Source organism: Pseudopodoces humilis, chromosome 5, assembly GCF_049639895.1.
Source record: "Pseudopodoces humilis isolate 2021_Gansu_Grassland_sample_001 chromosome 5, ASM4963989v1, whole genome shotgun sequence".
Taxonomy (NCBI): Eukaryota; Metazoa; Chordata; class Aves; order Passeriformes; family Paridae; genus Pseudopodoces; species Pseudopodoces humilis.
In genome coordinates, this window is record NC_142204.1 from 46,980,351 (window position 1) to 46,998,731 (window position 18,381).

Here is an 18,381-nt window from a genome sequence, read left to right on the forward strand (position 1 = left end):
CAACATCAGCCTCCTTTCCTCAAAGTATGTGGCATATCTGGCATTTTATAATATCTACAGAAATGTAGGGTTCCTATCTGGAGGCACACAGATATTTCACTATTGATTTAAAACACAATCATTACTGGCAACCAAAGTATAAGAAAACCAACTATATTGAACTTGCACCATTCAGCTGAGTCCTGAGATGTTAAGAACTTTACACCATGTTCCTGACAAATCTTTAGCACAGTATTTGAATAAACATATCACGAGTATAAGTACATAAAACCAAAAAAATCAACAGGTTTAGAAATATCAAGCACAAATTCTAATCAGAAAACAGCTGCTGGTAAAAAAAATAAAACGGATTTGACAAGTAAATGTCACTCTGGAAAAAAATGAGAATGAAAACCTAGAAAATTGTATTTGGATACAAAATTTTAAAATTATTTCACTATTGATATAATGGCCTAGAGACATCCTAATCACTTTTACTTTCTCATCATAAAAATGCTATTTTTTAATATTCCTTAACAGAAATTCTCACTCCAAAATTTGAGATTGTCTGCTTAAACTAAGTTAGGGCATTCTTTTGTGGTCCCACTTCCTATAAAATAATTCCAAACCCTCCACAAAGCATTCAAACACCAGCAATTTGCTGAATCTATCTATATTCCTTTAACTGATCCTTTTTATTTATGACAACTATAATTACATGTTTGATTATAAGAATATGCACCATTTTTCTGTGGGATCTTTGTCTTCACCAGTACACCAGGCAGCTTAAATCAACTTCTTTTCTCTAATGTGGTAAATTATCATAAGTAGCACTGAAAGGCCAAGTCCTGCTGAATATCAGAGTTCTGAAGTAGGCTTTGGTGAGTACAAATGGCATCTTCAGCTAAACTATCTGCATGACTCAAATAAATCTTATAGGTGTATGCATATTGAGACTTTTTACAGTGTTACACTTCACCAAATGTGAGGAATCAACACAGAAATAGGAAGGGCACATTTCAAATAGCACAGTACATCAGATTTTAGTTACTGGTTGAAAACATACCTACAGAATACAGCATAGGTACATAGGTACAATGTACAATGCTGTACATTGGGTGTGAGATGGTAAACAACAAAGAAGAAATAAAAAAGTTGGTGTTGGTCCCTATGAAGGTGGGAAGTAATAAGCTGCTTCTTGGAAAAAACAGAACTGTGAGGATCAAAGAGTGTATCTAGAGAAGCTGATTGTTCTTGTGACAATCATGCAATTGAATGTGTTGAAAAGGGGTATATTCTATCCTAATTACAGAAGTGACCCAATAAACTCAATGCTTTGGGACTTCTTAGTCAGCACTCTATGATTTCACTTTTTTACCAAAAGTAGGCTGACAAATTCCTACGAGAGCTTCTAATATTAAGTGAGAGTTAAAGCCATATGGAAACTGAAATTCCACAGATTTAAACAACAACAAAAGTCAAGTTGCAGTGGTGTGTATAGACATAACTTTTTGATGCAGCACAAGCTTTCAGTGTACATTCTGCATGGACAGCCACTCTAGTATGTGAATTGTAAGTGAAAGGTGCTGAATTGAAATGTCTGGGTTGCTAAATAGAAATGTGTACAGCACAGCACTGGCAGTACCTGCCTCTTCATGTGGTCCTGCCAGTACATTGCAGCTTTGATCTGGCAAAAATATCTGGAAAGCACTCTCCATGGGCTAGGAGAAGAAAAAACTCCAAATCCTTCTTGCCTCAGCTATAGGTTCTTACCAGGTACATTATAGCTCAAGAATTCTGACCTATGAAGAAGCAAATGCTTCATGGCTCCAATCCAACTAGCAATGAATGGTACAAGGGTAGAATGGGAGTGAGGGACAGAAACCTGATCAGTATCAATTACATGCAAAAGTCTAATATTAGGAACAGGAGAGAAAGGCCAATTAAAGACAAAAACACCCACAAGAAGACTGCTGGAGGACACAGTTAATGGGGGTCAGCCTTCTTCAACCTGTCAACTATAAACTACAAATACTAAATAAGCAGTAAAGAGAAAAGAGCCAGGAGTAATTTGCAGGCCAGAAATGACAATGTGTGCTCGGCATCCTATTATGTCCATTGCACACTTTTATTATGGGATGGCTCTGCAGGCTCCCTTTCCTTCATAGGCTGGAGGCTCCATCATCACTATCAAGGACCTGCATACAAGCAGTGGTCCCCTGCTGCTCCCAAGCTGGACCTACGTGTAAATTGCCCCCAGGTCAGAGAGGCTTAGCTGCTCCCACTGAACCTCAGGTGACAAGAACAACACAGGTAATCATTGGTAAAGAGAAAGTCAGATCAGTAAAAGTGTCAGGAGAAGCTTTGTATGAATGTATCATTTGTACTACTATTTTTATAGAAACATTTGCACCTAACCATCAAAGCAATGACCTTCCATCACAAAATTGTTTTTAAACTTACACTGACAAAGCTGTGAGTTGCAACTGCAACACATATAAAAAGACTTTTCTCATATTTCAAACATATTTAGAGCTGCAGAATCTCTTGTAGCATATTAATATGAAACAAGGGTTTCAAGCAAAAGATAGCTGCCGCAGATCAAAGGTAGTGTCTTTGTTAGAAACAAGACTTTACTTTGCCAGTTATCATCAAAAAGCTTTCTAGTAAAATAACTTTCAATTTGCTTGTTTAGTAGGGTAACAAAACACAGCATGATTGTATTTGAACAAGCATCTCTGATAGTTACTGCTGTCCTGACAACAGCCACTAATTTAAAATTAAGTGTACAGAACTCAGTAGGAGCTTTTGTTTGGAACTGCTTTTTTGAAAGCCTTGCTCAGAATTGTACGTGCTTTAGAACCATGAATTGCAAAAGAGAAAAAAAAACATCATTTAGTTTAGAGGAAGTTTCTGTTCATTTACATCTATGAAAAATACAAGCTAATGAGATGTTTTATACTCTAAACATATCTTGAACAGCTCTTATAAAAATTTCAGTAGTAGGCACTGCAAATCTCTGGATGTGGCACAGACAACATAGTATTAACATAGTATTAAATCTTGCAGATGAAAAACATTTTAGAGAAAAGATCCATAGAATACTTCGTAGAATGAGAAAAGAGGTGCGTAGCAACTGCCAGTGGAAGAATCATAAAAAAAACCCAAAAAAAACAGATGATGATTTTAACTTTTAATTTGAGGAGAAGGCTAAGGATGTTCAGTAAAGCTTTCCCACTTACTAATCCCTTTCTGGCAGTTGAACTTTGATGATTTCACAGTCCAACTTCCATGCAATGAGCCAGGACATCTTCAACTAGAGTAGATTGCTCAGAGCCATGTCTAATCTGTCCTTAAATGTTGCCAGGGATGGGACATCTACATCTCTGGGAAACCTGTGTTGGTGTTCCTACACTTTCTAAAAAATTGGTGCAATGTTTCCTTTTTTACAGTCACTGAGTATTCCATGTGACTGCCATGACTTTCCAAATATCATGAAGTGCCTTGGCAACTCTATCAGCCAATTTACTCAGGACCCTGGGATGCATCTTGTCAGGTCACAGACTTAAGTATGTTCAGATTCCTCAGGTGGTTATTGTTTTCCTGAATTGCTACCTTTAGTCCCTGCCTTGAGGTCCACCAGTTTGAGAGGCTGAGAAGAGAGACTTACAGTGAAAACAGGCTATTTGTTTCTGACATTGAATATTGTTGAGTATCTCAGCCTTTTCTTCTCATCTGTTGAGACCAGTTTACCAGTCATGTTCATCACAAGGAGTATGCTGCTCTTTTCTGGCTGAAATACTTACAGAAGATCTTATTTTTCCTTACTGATTTCAGCTCTAACTTTGCCTTGGCCTTCCTGACCCCATCACTACACAACTGGGCAGTATCCCAGTATTCTTCCCAGGATACCTGTTCTTCCTTTCACTGCTTCTGCACTTCCCCATCGTCCTTTAGTTTGACCAGCATGTCTTCATTCAACTCTGTTCTCCCTTCCTGATTTCTTACACATTTAATTTTAAAATTAATTTTAAAAAATCAAGTTAAGCGACCTAGGATCATTTGTGAAAATTCTAATACAGAAGGACGTTATCTGAGAGATGGGCATTCTTAAGGACATCAGCTCAGGAAGACAGTCAGGCATGTTGCATTTCACAAAGAATTTCATCACTGTTGGAAATGAAATCCCATTACTGAAACAATTTCCTTCTTGTTTTGCATTTTAGAAGATACTGAAAGACTGACTGGCTGCTTATCAGGGAATATATTCAGCACTTTTAAAAAGGGGGGCAAATCTCATTGACATGCTTGAAACTGCCAGTGAACATGTTTGAGTTTTAAAGACTGTGACAACCACCAGTCAGCCGTCTGTTCAGTGCTTTCTCCCCACAGAGCACACTTCTCCATTACTGAGGCAAAGAACAACCAAGCAAATCTGGCACACATTCACCATATTTATGAGTAATATACACACATGACTCAAGAGTGAGAAGACGTTTTTTACTTGGTGCTTAAATAGATACAGTACAAAGAAAAACTCTGAGACTGGGATCTTCTGGGTGATACTTGACAAAAAATTATTTGGGGCAGGTCGTGTGTCTGTATTTAAGTATATTACAGGGCATGGACAGAAAAACTGAAGGCAATTTCTACTATTTATATACTAGCAGCTAGTTTATGTATTATGACTGATTTTCTTGTTTATATATGGGAAACTTAATTAAAACAACTCTGCATATGTTAGGATTTTGGGAGCATTGGCCACTTTGATAACACCACTGCCTTTTTATTATTAGATTAAGTAGGTTTGGGCATTTAAATCAGAGATGAATAAACTGATTTTTTTAATACTTTCCTCAGTTACTTTACTTTTGTTTTTTAATATAAGATTATCTGCATTTTCAGCTTTACTGCAGAAACAGTCAACAAGTCCTAAGACACACTCACCAGAAAACATCTGATTAAGCAAATGAAATGCCCTTCACAAGGAATTCTCAAACAAATACTTTCAAATTTCAAATGGATTGTACATCTACCATGTAATACCCAATTGTTCTGTGACTTTTTTCTCTTCCTTTTTACAATGAGATGTAAGACAAGTGAGGGATAAAAGACTTGCAAACTCTTTTCAACAGAAAACTTTGACCTGTTGACTTTGTCTAGCTTCAAAACAAAGAAAATATTTCCAACAGAATTTTGAAAGACTGTTTTTGCAGACCTAACACATTCACTTACTAGTTTGCCAGTGTTCCTTACCTGGTTTATCAAAGAAAAACTTCCAAGCTGTAACTATCCTTGCAAACACTTCCCATGCATCACTGCTACTTATTCTGCGCTCAGTAGAAAGCCAGTTTATTCTTCAAATACTATAAACTGCAGAAGACCCCATTCTACATTTCCAAAGATTTTAAATCAAGGGAAGTACGGTTAAATTCTGGTTTGTCTTCCCTTTCCATAGTTTTCTTCTATTTTTTTCCTCCAGTTTCTAATGAACCAAAAAAATAAGACAGAGGAGATGGAAAGGAGAAGGGAAACACTACACAAGTTCCTTGCACTTGTCTAACCAAATACATCATATCTTTCTTTTCTCCAGTGACTTGTAGAAATGTTAATTCCTTCAACAGAAAGGATTAAAGTTCTTAAAAAGTATTAAAACAGGATTTTAAAAGCAGAGGATATTCCCCCTAGAGTACTACAGTTTTGTGAAAGGTCAAAATTCAGGGTGTGTCTTTACTCATTTATTGCTTAAACATATTTTGTGTAACTAATATATCCAGTGGCAGAAGTTTAATTTAAACTGCTTGTACTTCATATAGCATAAAGAAGTTCAGGAAGTTGACTCCACTCCTCAAGGGAGAAAAATGTTTAAGCGTGTCAGACATAGACTTCCTCTCCTAGAATCAACAGCTCTTTACTAACTCCAAGCTGACTGTATCACCAAGATACAGACACATACCATGATGAAGACTACATATCCCACAGCTTTCTTTACATTTTTGCTATCCAGAATTGTTTTCTATGCTTTGAAAGAACGAATGCCTCTAGTCAAAAATCACATAATTGAAAATGAATGTTATCACAAAGATAGCATTTTGTGAGACAAAAAAGACAAGATTCTATTTCTAGTTTTATTTTAAAAGGATTTTGAAAACAGTAAGAAAGGTTGTGAGTGTGTACTTGCACATGAAAAGGCCTTTTAATAATCCAGATGAAGGCATGATTAGTACATTCAGTAGCTTTGAAGGACAGGATCTGATGAGATTTAACTGGACAGCAAAAGGACATTTAATGAAGTTGAAAGGTGACAAGTGTAAAGCAATGCAGATGTGATGGTAAAAAAAGTTACTTTTCCTAAATTAACCATATGAAAGCTTAATGCTGGAAACTTAAAAAGTGCACCTTTTTAAGGTGCCAGTATACCTGGCACTTCATTCTACCTGCTAAATGAGCAGAAATTAAAAAAAAAAAAAAAAAGAAAGAAAAAAAAAAAAGAAAAAAATGTTGAAACAAAATGCAACTTTTAATCTTGGCCAAATAAGTTTGAAAGAATGAAATACCATTACAAAAATTAATAGTGCAGCTACATGTAGAGTCTTTAGCAATGCTATTTGTCAAAATTTATCACAGAATTAGAATAGGACCAAAAAATTCCAATAAGCCAAGACTTCTCCAGACAGGACTGACTAGCTCAGCTCTAGATACCAGTGCAGATACTACACTAATCTTATGTACAAGGTAAACAGTGGTCAATGTAGAACCATTGTAGTGATGCACCAATTCTTTAACTTCTTCTAATATCACAAGAGTTCAATAATTTGGATGGACAGGAAGAAATACTAACTCTCATCCTTAAATTATATATACTATTATATACCTATTATGTATGCAAATCTAACTTAAGAGTGCTTCTCAAAAGGATATTACATTTGTAAATGTCAAATGCTAAATTCTATATACTAAGTAATGATATGGCTGTTAGGAAATAGCGATCACAGAAACTCAGTGTGCAAGCACACCTGTCCTTCAGTGTTGCACAAAGCTTCCTGAGAATATTGGCTGTATATCTGCAGACAACCACACCAGAATGCTGGAACAGAATTTACCAGTGGCTTGCATGGAGTCTGCCCTAAAAACCTAGTCAAACCTAGAAAATGCATATTGCATTTAATGTTAATGTTAAATGCATATTAAATTCACAAGTTGACTCTTTCACTGCCTGTCCTTCTTTTGTTGGCTAGAATAAAGTGAGTTACCTATTTCACTTTTGTCTTTTTGAGTCATAGCCATCTACTTTTTTTCCAGACATCTACTTCATTTCCTAAAACACTTGGAGTTCTTCATTAAGAAATTCCAAGGGTCCTGGATAGTGTATTTTGTGGCTTCAGCCTGTCAAGCTGCAGTGACACAGAAAGCATTAGTCTATAAAAACATTATTATTGTCAATTCTGGTTTGGCATGTATGCTGATCCCAGTTACTTTTCAAAGCAAAACCTCCACAGAGCAAAGGATTGATATGACAAAAAAAAGAAGGTCAGAGAGAGTTTAAATACACCAGAATAGGAGAGAGACTTAAAATATGGCATTTCTAAGAGAGATACTGCAGTTTAACAGCATGAAGCATTCCTTATTGAATAATTCAAGAGAGTCTTATTCACAACACTAACCTAAGTGCTAATTAGCCACAGCAACACCCTTTCAACAAAAATATAAAATAAGAACTAATTAATGACCGTTTCTAGTGGCAAAAGATGAAGTTCTCTAATTTATCTGTGAAGAAAAAACAACACTGGAAGAGAAATAAAATGAAAAGGGAGCTTTAAAATAAAAAAGCATTTCAAAGGCTATGTTGCTGAGGGCAGTTCAGGGCCTAGGGCATACTGCTCTAGTTAGTCCCTGAAACTCATCATTGCAAGACTGAGATTATTATTTCTCTTTAGGAGAAATCCCTTCCATGCCAGTAAACACAGAAGTTGTACATTATTTAAACTGATGCATGCATACAATTGGACTGAGAAAGCAGTATACCAGAACCCATATATTATTTTTTTTACTAAAACAGTGACAAAGTGAACCTGCATAAAATTCTTTGAAACTCAGTCAAGAAACTCCTCCAGCAGCTGATTACCCTGTACTCTGCTATAACATGTTTTTTGCAGTTTAGTACATCACATTATTTCTCAACTAGAAAATAAGGGGACAGGAGATCTATTTATAGAACTTAACAAATTTGATAACACAGAGCAGCAGGTCACTAAATCACAGCTAACTGGAGAAGCAACTCCTAATGGGAGTTACGGTGTGCTCAGTAAAACTGCTTCCACTGCTAACTGCCAGATTATCTACAACACCCATTTGATTCAAATTTCAAATCCAACAGTAAGACAACAAATAAAACCTAGCTAATAAGCCATAAAATTTCAATTGAATTGCTTCCATTAGGCATATATATCTAAACTAGCTTTAAATTAAATGGCACCTGACTTATGAATTTTATTATTCTAAGTACTGCAGTCATACAATTTTCATTGTAGTGCCGAAACTGTTTTATTAACTTGCGTTATGTGCATGTTTTAAGTGGCCAGTAGTGCTGATCAAGGATGCCGAAGGACAGATGTTTAATTGGCAGTAAGCACACAAGAGTGAATTCTCAGTTTTCAAGTTTCAGGCAGAAGTTCAAGAGAAATACATGCCCACAGCTAAAGCTGAGCCTCATCACTGAGTTTCAAATGTTTATTTAAGACCTCCTCGATTAGTGAAGTATGAAAGTTTATTTATTCTTGCCTCAGAACCTTAGTTTACTTCTGATTTAGGTCCACAGGAATGCAAAGACAAATCTTTATAGGAAGAAGATAGTCTCTATTAAAAATCTGAAAGTCATGAGGATGATTTACATTTGAGAAAGTCAAGACTGCATGGGTGGACTCAGCTGAAAAGAAGATGTGAGCTCCTCCCTGCAACATTTCTCAGCAACAAGATAACACCATAATCATGCCAAACTGATCTGCTTGAAAGTATGCTTTTCCTTTAAAGAGACATTTTCTTCCTAATTTCCAACAACCCACTGAACTTATTAAAATTTTCATTTCAGGGATGAAGCTATAAATTCTGTTCTACAATCTTCTTCCTACATTTGCTTCTCATTCACACTGACACAATCTTTCCACCTTCCTTAGCACTGCTTTAAGTACTTGCATATTTTGTCATATAATATAAGCAAAGTGAAGTCCCTACATCTATATTATTATCTATTTCCAGTCATTTCCAGTATTCGAGACACAAACCTCATGAAAACAGAAGCTGTACAGTACCAGTAAAATTCTGTGAGTCTTTATTTAGAAAGGTAACAGCTCCCATGAACAAAAAGTTCTGCTGGTTATCTTTTTCCCTGCATAGAGCTCAGCAGTCTTGCATTCAGTCATCTTTACTTCTATAAAGTGAGGTTCCATCTCTTAAAAAAGGCTGCTCTAGCCACATGCTTTTTAACACAGGCATAATAACTACACAGTATAATGCAATGGGGCCACTGGGACACAATTTTCTTCTATCTTTTTGAAAAAATGGTAACTTAAAAGTCTTGGGAACTGTTTAAGAAGTTTCAGGATACAGTATTCATTTGAAAATCAGCTGAAAATCAAGTAATTCTCATAAGTTCTTTCTTTTACTGCTTATTAGGATAGTTTTCTCTAACTTACCAGGCATTATAATATTGGAAAAACCTAATTTCCTTGTTATGGATACTCCATGGGTAAATCTGGATGTATACTCCCTCCTAATTTGTTCTATGTCTCCATGAAGCAACTGAAGAGAAACTGCCAGACCTGAAAATGAAGAGCAAAACAATGAAAAATTAGACATTCAAACAGATTATTATCAGCATTTCTTAAAAATTTTATATATTTGCAAGTATATATGCATTCTGGAGGACAGAAAATTCAGGGGAAGTTTAGCAATAACAAGTCAACCCACTTCAATTTTTAAGTAAGTATATTTGTGAAGGGTATCAACATCCAAAAATCAGTCAAGACTTGAAAACAACTACCCATTAAAAAGCATCAGCAAATTATTACTGATGTGTAATTGAACAACAGTGACATGTATGAAAATTATCTCAGTAGGGAGAGACTAATGTTTTAACTAAAAAAAGAGCTGGAAAGAGGTCAATTTGGAGAAATTTCAATCTGAGTATTTGCTACCATTTCAATTTTTCACTTCCTTCAACACATTCCTGTCTTTATTGACATGCAAGAAAAAGTGCTCATACAATGGTCCTGAGCTATGGGTGAAACACAGAAGCCTCATTACAGTGTATCACTTTATATCACCTGATATGAAGTTATACAATTTATTAATCCAAAATCTGAAGAAAAAGATTTAGTAAACTCATATAGCATAATTGGTATTCTTAAGAACAGTAATTTCCTAATGACTGAAATGAAAACTTTTTTTTCAACATTCATCAGATTTAATCAGTTACACTCTAAGTTTGCTAGAAAACATGCAAAATGCAAGGGTGGCCATATAATAATTTTCCAATTTTTATTCTTCTAGGACCAAGGAAGCATAGCTTCTTCTACTACATCTGCAGTACACAAAAAAATTGCGAAAGAAATTGCGAAAGGAAAAAGAGCATACTTCATTACAGTGGAGATTAACAAAAGCAACAGGCATGCCTTTTGCTTATATCAAATATAATCACTGAGGCAAGCGTCAGAATGATACAGCTTGTAAAGATTAATCTTGCCTGACCTTCAGCATCACTACAGCACATCACGTGTCAACATACAGATCAAGGAGGAGATAAAAGCAGACTCTTTGTATACACTCAACAACTGGAGATAAACAGACAACTCAGAAGAAGAGTCATAACGAATTTGAGATTAAGCTGAAGCAAACAACACGTGCAACACAGACTGAACAACAAGGTCATCAGTCCTTTTGGCTTTGAAAGAATTTTTCCCTACAACCATGTTACTGTTTAACTGAATAAATTTACTTGAAGTCTGGCAGTTCCTAAAATCAGGGCTCAAAACTCTGTACTACGTACTGCCAGTCCAGGCTCCTGCAGATCAGATATCTAATTACCATGACAACTTTTATATTTTTCCTCTTACCTACACTTACGTTTTCTTATTTTGGCAACTCTAGAGAATGTGATACTCTGACCAAACTTTCCTTCTTATGAAAAATAGCTCGCCTACACATCTCCAACCGAGTAGATAAACAAATCTTACAAGGAAAAGCATTCAGCGAAGCATTTTCTATTTTAAGGACTGTATTTAATGCCATGGATATTAATTATTTTTGTAGGGGAATTTGTTCCATGGTTATACAGTGAACAACCTTTAGGAAGTAGTGACAATTATTATTATTTAGGCAGGTGAGAAAACAACCCACACTGTGACTAGCTGAGGGTACAGAATCTTGGTACAAAGTCATACAGGCAAAATTCAGGCTCTGTCAGGGCAGGTGAAAGGTTTTTCATTGCTGTATGGGACAAGCTAGGCTGGGTATAGCTCCCTTATAAATATGGATATTTAGCCCACCCCCAATCTTGCTGCTTTTATATTTTAAGAAATTGTTATACATATACATGTATAATCATGCCCTCATATGCCCCTATTGCACTGTTTCCTTGGAAACCTGAAAAATCCATTTGCTATTGTTACAGATCACATCTATCACAATAGCATTAATCAGATATTGTACACTGCCTGGTAAAGTTATTGTGTTTTCTAAACAAAGGTTGAAGACTCCAAATCCAATTTTCTCTCAGTACAAATTTCACAGATTTCCTTGAAAAATTTTATTTAACTCTAAAATCAGATGTCAAAAACCACTCATCAATGGCTAAACAGTTTTAACTTGATAAAAAAAAGCTATCTGTCAAGGATTTGAAGTACTTTCTCATGCAAGGCAAGAAAGATATAAAGCTCTGTATTTCATGGCATTCGTTGTTAGAAAATGAAGAGTCATCTTTATACATCCAAAAGCATATCAAGAAATGTCTTAGTAAACACACTTGAAACACAGGTTAGCCATTTTACCTATAGTTTAAATACATCTTTGGAATATAAATCACATGCATTTCCCAGCTTTTCAGAAAAATGAAGAATACTGGATTATTTATGATAAGCAAAGTTATTTAAAAATATCATGTGGTCTAAAAACGCCAGTAAATAGGAAAAAGTGGAAGTCAGCCAGAATGGAAACAAAGCAAGGATGCATAGAGAAGGCAATCTGATGGACTGCCAAAAATCAAGTCTTCAAGTCAACAGTTTTGCCACTGAGGACCCAGTTGCCATACATCAAGGAATTGACAAGAATGGAACTAATAAATCTGGTAAAAATGCTAAAGTTGGGAGCACACAGACTTTACATAATCAATGAAAAAACAATTCCCAGGTGAGCATTCAGATTGCTCTGTCAGAGCTCTACTAATTTTGCAAGTCACCCATAAGGGACAGAAATCCTAAGAGGCAATCTGTTACTGAGGCGTGATACCCATGTCACAGAACAGGTTGTCCGAATTCCCAGTGATTTGTCACACTCAGGATGCTGAGATGGGCAAAAGGAACATACTGTTTATGAAAGGGTTTCCCCTGGAACTGGATTCATTCTGCTCTCGAGATCACACTATTTGATGACCAATAATTGGCCACTGGTGAGCTGTTCACAGGCCTCTAGTACCATCCTATACCAGTCCTTTCAAGGCCTCAGTTATGGTGACATGTCCTTACTCTTCTGTGTTCCATTTTAATCTGGGGTTATAGATAGTTAACTCTACACTGAGTAACTACATGTTGTAGCTATTTGTTAAATACAAAGCATATGTACCAGGGTGGGTTACACCACACAAGTGCACAAAATTAAGCAAGAGGTATAATAAGGCAGATAAAATGTATTATTCTGTCACTAGATATATGCTTTTACAAGTCAGAACAACTCTCCAGGCAGGGTAAGACAAGTTCAGCCAGCCAAAGCCAGATAGGTAAAGAGGACCTTGTTGTCAGCTGAACACAAAGCCTGTGGCCAGCTGCAAGCCACAGCAATCCCATGTTCATGGGTTTATAAAAATGCAGTACACTCACTAAAGAAAGTAGACACCCATCATGACTGAGGAACCATTCAAATATAATAAAAATAATGGGCAACAGGTACTTTAAAAAGATATAATAATTCACATTTTACAAGGGCCTAGAATTTGTATGCTTGTTATAAATTGAGCTAGTAGAATATCAATAAGCGTTAACTAACATAATTTAAAACATAATGACACATCACATTCAGATTTTCAGAAGGATGCAGGTTCAGCTTAAAAGGGACTCCCTCAAGTACATTGCAAGACAAAGTACATTGAAGAGAAACTCACAAGTTGAAACACATCACCCTTCAACTAAAAGAGAGGAGAGTTAGATGTTAGGAAGAAATTCCTTATGGTGAGTGTGGTGAGCCACTGAAAAAAGATGCCTGGAGAAATTGCAGATGTCCCATTCCTGAAAGTGTCCTAGGCCATGTTAAACTGGGCTCTGAGCAACCTGATCCAGTGGGTTGCACCTCTGCCAACAGCAGGGGGACTGCACACAGCAAAATTATTAGCTTTAGAAAAAAAAAATAGAATATTTTGTGATGGGACAGCTGTTCAGAGACATAGCAAAATAGAAATCTGCAACATGCCATCATACACTGCATCTGACTGTGGCTGAAAGGACCACTACACCATCTATGACACCTGGGAGCCATCAAAAACTTCACAATTATGCATTTTCCATTTCTAGAACATTAGGAGCTAAAATATAACAGCGAAAATTATTATCCAGTCTCTAAAGGACTGGCACATTTTCTTTAATAATGTATGTAGTCTAGCTTTGTCCCCTCAGAAAAAAAACTTCAATTACCTCCCCAGTGGTAATTAAAACCTCTTGTGTTAGCTATTATTCTTTATTTACCCCAGTTTTGAAACCACTACTACAATACTCTGTAAGGAACTGCAAATAGGTATGCTTTTATTTCTTTTGCAAGCACATGAAATTTCTTACTATTAACTCATACTAAATTTCAACCCAAGACAGATTATTTTTATCATCCAGATGAAAGAGAATGCAGAAATTTGTGAAGCTGCTGAATAAGCATCCCAGATTTTTGTTAGATTTGTCATTTTACCTTCAAACAGCTTTTGTACTGCATTATTGATTTCTGCACTTAGTTATGACAAAAGGCATCTGTTCATTATGCTTATAGACCCTTTATTTGCATTTGAGCTGCTGGGGGGAGGGGAATGAATTTACATTCAGCTTCTATCTACTGGCAGCAGAGAATTCTAGATCATATTAAGAAGAAAATGCCTAGCAGCTGCTCAGGAGACTGATAGAAGAAAAAAAAACAAACCTTAGACAGAATGTTATCCAGCACTGTTTGCATTTTTAGAAAGGTAATAAAATAAGGCATCTGTCCAAATAAAGCTGCCTAAAGGTGTTAAAAGCATTCTGAGGGTTTACAGGTGTTCACATTTCCAGTAGTGTTTTAAGAACAAAGGTAAAAAGGGAAAGGTAAAACCAGTAAATATGATCTGGGACAAACAGTTGTATAAATCTTGGCCACACAAAACTCTATGTAGAAAATCCCACAAATTACAGTCTTGGAATAGAGAGGTAAAAAAGGAGAGGTAGATTCAGTCCTTGATAGCCTTTTTGAAGACTTCATTCTGATTGAATTGAATTATCAAAGGAAACTCCAAACTCTTCTTTTTCTCAGCTTTAAATTCTGGGGTTTAGCTCAGTAGAAAAAGAATACATGAATGTCATTGTAACATTTTGACAGCTATCTTGGAGCTCCTGTACCCAAGACTTTTGTCAGAAATGCCCTCAAGTGTATAAGGTAGGGATGTTTTTCTTCTTCAAATAGAACAGAAACACTTAAATGCAAATGACATGTCATAGAAAAACTGACTTGGAATTTCTTTACAGGGTAGATAATATAAGCTCGAGTATTTCTTGCCAGACTTACCATGGGATGAAGAATAAAGGACCAAAAGACTAAATTACTATTATAAGCATCTAGTCTACCATATAAAGACAATAAAGATTTCGGAAATAATGTCTCCAGTTCTTGCCTTAGCAGGCCCACTGCTGCCCTTTCCTATTAACAACTCACTGGGCATGTTAGCACCCATTCACACACTACAATGTTATATTGCAAAGGTGCACCATCTGGCACAAAATATTTTTTAAATTATGTTTTTACAAATTGGATGGTTAACTAGAATACATAAGTCTGGGCAAAATACATAATTCTGAAATTGTAAGTGGGTTATATTGCTTCTAGTGCAAATAACAGACAAAAGGTTCCAGGAAAACACTTGTTATTTTCTCCTTCATGAAGTGCAGCTCTTCATGCAAACAGAATTTTATTAGAAATTTAGCTATTTGCATTCCAATTATGTGTCTTATTTCAAAGGAAACAGATGTTTAATAGGTACCTGTACAAAATGTTAAAAATCAAATCCCCACCAACATAAGAACAAAGTAACAATTGTAAAAAACTTGTGACTATATTCTTTGAAGTTAAAATTCAAAAGTTAAAATTTAAAAGTTTTAAAAAAGTATGTGTTCTATAAATCATTACTTGAAATAGTGTTAGGACTTTTTATTCTTTTAGTAGATAAAATGAAGGAAGCTAACAAACAGAACAAATTTTTGGAAAAGGCTTATAAAAAAATAACGTAACTCCAAGATAGAAATATGCTCCAAGATAGAAATATGAACCAGCTATTGTTATTATGCAGCCTTAGCTAGGAATTTCTGGGTTTAAATTGAGTGCCACTTGAATCACATACAGCAGTAGTATGTCCAGCAGGACCAGGACAGTGATTGCTCCCCTGTTCTCAACATTGGCGAGGCCACACCTCAAATCCTGGATTCAGTTTTGGGCTCTTCACTACAGCAAGGAAACTGAGGTGCTGGAGCCTGTCCAGAGAAGGGCAACAGAGCTGGTAAAGGGTCTGGAGCACAATTTTTATGAGAAGCAGCTGAGGGAGCTGGGGTTGTTGAATCTGAAGGAAAGGCAGCTAAGGAGAGAACTTACCACTCCCTACAACAATGAAAAAGGAGGTTGCAGTGAGGTGGGGTCCATTTCTACTCTCAAGTTCTGCACTGGAAAAGGCTGCCCAGAGAAGTGCTTGGGTAACTATCCCTGGAGGTATTTTAAAGACCCACTGGCCAGTCAGTGCTGGGTTAACAGTGGGACTCCATGATCTTAAAGATCTTTTCTGGGTTAACAGTGGGACTCCATGATCTTAAAGATCTTTTCCAGCCTAAATGACTCTATGATTCTATTATTGCAATACTGACTTGAACAACAAATCATAGTTCCTACTGAATAGAAAATCTCTGACAGTAAGTATCACAATGGCACATTTTTCATTCTTCTCTAAAAACAAATATTTTAGCAACACTGAAGAGAACAACATGAATTTAACTCTATTACACCCTTATCTCTTCATGGCCAAATGATCTTGGAACAACACCTTATGTGCAAAATTCTTTATATGTGCAATCTTTTGGCTTTAGAATTTTTTGAGAGCAAAAAAGAATGTCTTAATTCATTGTATACTTAGTGAAGCACATAAGAGCAGTGTTCTTATTTTAAATGTATTTCAAAGAGCAGCCTTCAGCAACAACTAATTCTTAAACACATCAAACTGGAATACACATAATCTTCTTGTCACAAAACAAAGATTAAAAATGACAGATTTATAAATTGTCCTAGAACTAGAGTAGCTAAGGAAATGCACTTGCTGTTTAAATGTTAGTGATGTGAAGATAAAAAATATATTTCAAAGCGATTCAGACACCTGTGAACCTTGTTGATAAAATACAAACATCAGGAATCTTTTCCGTGATTAATTATCAGGAGTTAACCAGGAGTTACCTAAAAGTTATGTACCTAGTTCTGTTTTACCTTGTCTGTGAAGTTCATGTTACTGCTCCTGCTATCATTCCTCCTCGTTGTTTCCCAGTCATTCTCCAGTCAATTCACCACTGTAAGCCTATGCTTTCTTTTTGGCTATAACTCATAGCTGTTTCTAGCAGGGAATGCACATTTAGTTTCCCATCTGAGATTTCTTGTGCTGATTCATGGGAAAAAAGCTCTCCTTGCAACAATCCTGAGTGTGAACTGCCAGCATAGTGTCATGCAAACACAGTCACATTACTTCTGGTATCTAGAAAATAAGTTACCACAGCTCTATTCCTAGAAATATTGTAAACTTATACTGAGCTACCAATTCCCCACTGCATTTGATCTCTCGTAGCTTTTCACTCCACAAGTGTGAAAAAATGATACTCCTTGATTAAGGGGCCTCTGCAGTTTCTCCCCTGGAAGGTAAATAATGACTCTGACATGTTTCCTGCTCCAAATCAAGGAATTTGTAAGCCAAAACTTACTTTTTGTGAAATAGGAAATCAAACAGACAAAGTATACATTCCTTTAAATTTCTCAGTGTTTGACAGTAACCATGGAGAAATGATATCATCAGAGTGCTAAGGGACTGCTGAATGCAGGTAAACAGGCATGAGAAGGCCCCAAAGCACATATCACTTTTTCTAACCAACTGTTTCCATTGTCATACTTGTCCCAGAACTTACATCTTGTCAGATGAGTTCATGCAGAGGGCTGGTCTACCTCATTTCTTTTCTGACCAAGCCTAATACAACCACTGAGCCAGACTGAGATTTAGTGGCAACTGACAGGTATACTGCAGAGAAAACATCCCACATATGAGGTAAAAATAGTTCCCTAAACCAAAGAATGGTCTGTGAAACTTGTTTCAGATTGGTTGAATTAAAATTATTTGCCTTTGAATGAGCAACCTCACTGAACTTTAAGTAAGTTTGACCTCACTTTTAGGTAGGGTTCCTCTTTCCGCTGCTGTTGGACCACGTAACTTCCTGAGGACCCTTCCAGCCTAACTTACTGTATGATCTGATAGATAACTTTCCTCCTTAAGATGACAGATTGTCTATCCTCATTATGGTATTGTTAGCAAACATCTGTCAACACACGGGCTTCAAGTCCTCCGTGCTTCAATCAGTGCATTCTAGTTTCAAGCACTTACATCAATTAATGTAAGATTAACAGCCTTTCCAGTGTTGCAAAGTTTGACATTGCTACCACAGAATACACCACATTGCATTCAGTAAAAATGTAATTAGGTTATATCACTCTTGTCTAGTTCATCAGAACATTCCAAGATAATGGCACAGGGAAAGACTTTCCCACTACATTAGTTATTTTCATGGATTCCACACGAGTTCAAAGCTACAGAGCACATACACGTGTTTATAATTTCTTGCATCAGTAATTTAATCTCTATAGGATGTGAAAGGATTTTTACCTCCTTTGCTG

The 18,381-nt window shown here is 36.2% G+C and overlaps 1 protein-coding gene across 4 annotated transcripts in view; it reads right to left on the reverse strand.

Annotated features, from left to right (window-relative positions):
- Positions 1 to 18,381, reverse strand: part of DOCK4 (dedicator of cytokinesis 4) — a 224,507-nt gene that overhangs the window by 89,935 nt on the left and 116,191 nt on the right. For all 4 annotated transcript variants that reach the window (XM_088054848.1, XM_088054845.1, XM_088054847.1 and 1 more), the window contains exon 13: positions 9,672 to 9,797. In XM_088054848.1, the coding sequence (XP_087910974.1) occupies positions 9,672 to 9,797 (126 nt within the window). The remainder of the gene's footprint in view (positions 1 to 9,671; positions 9,798 to 18,381) is intronic.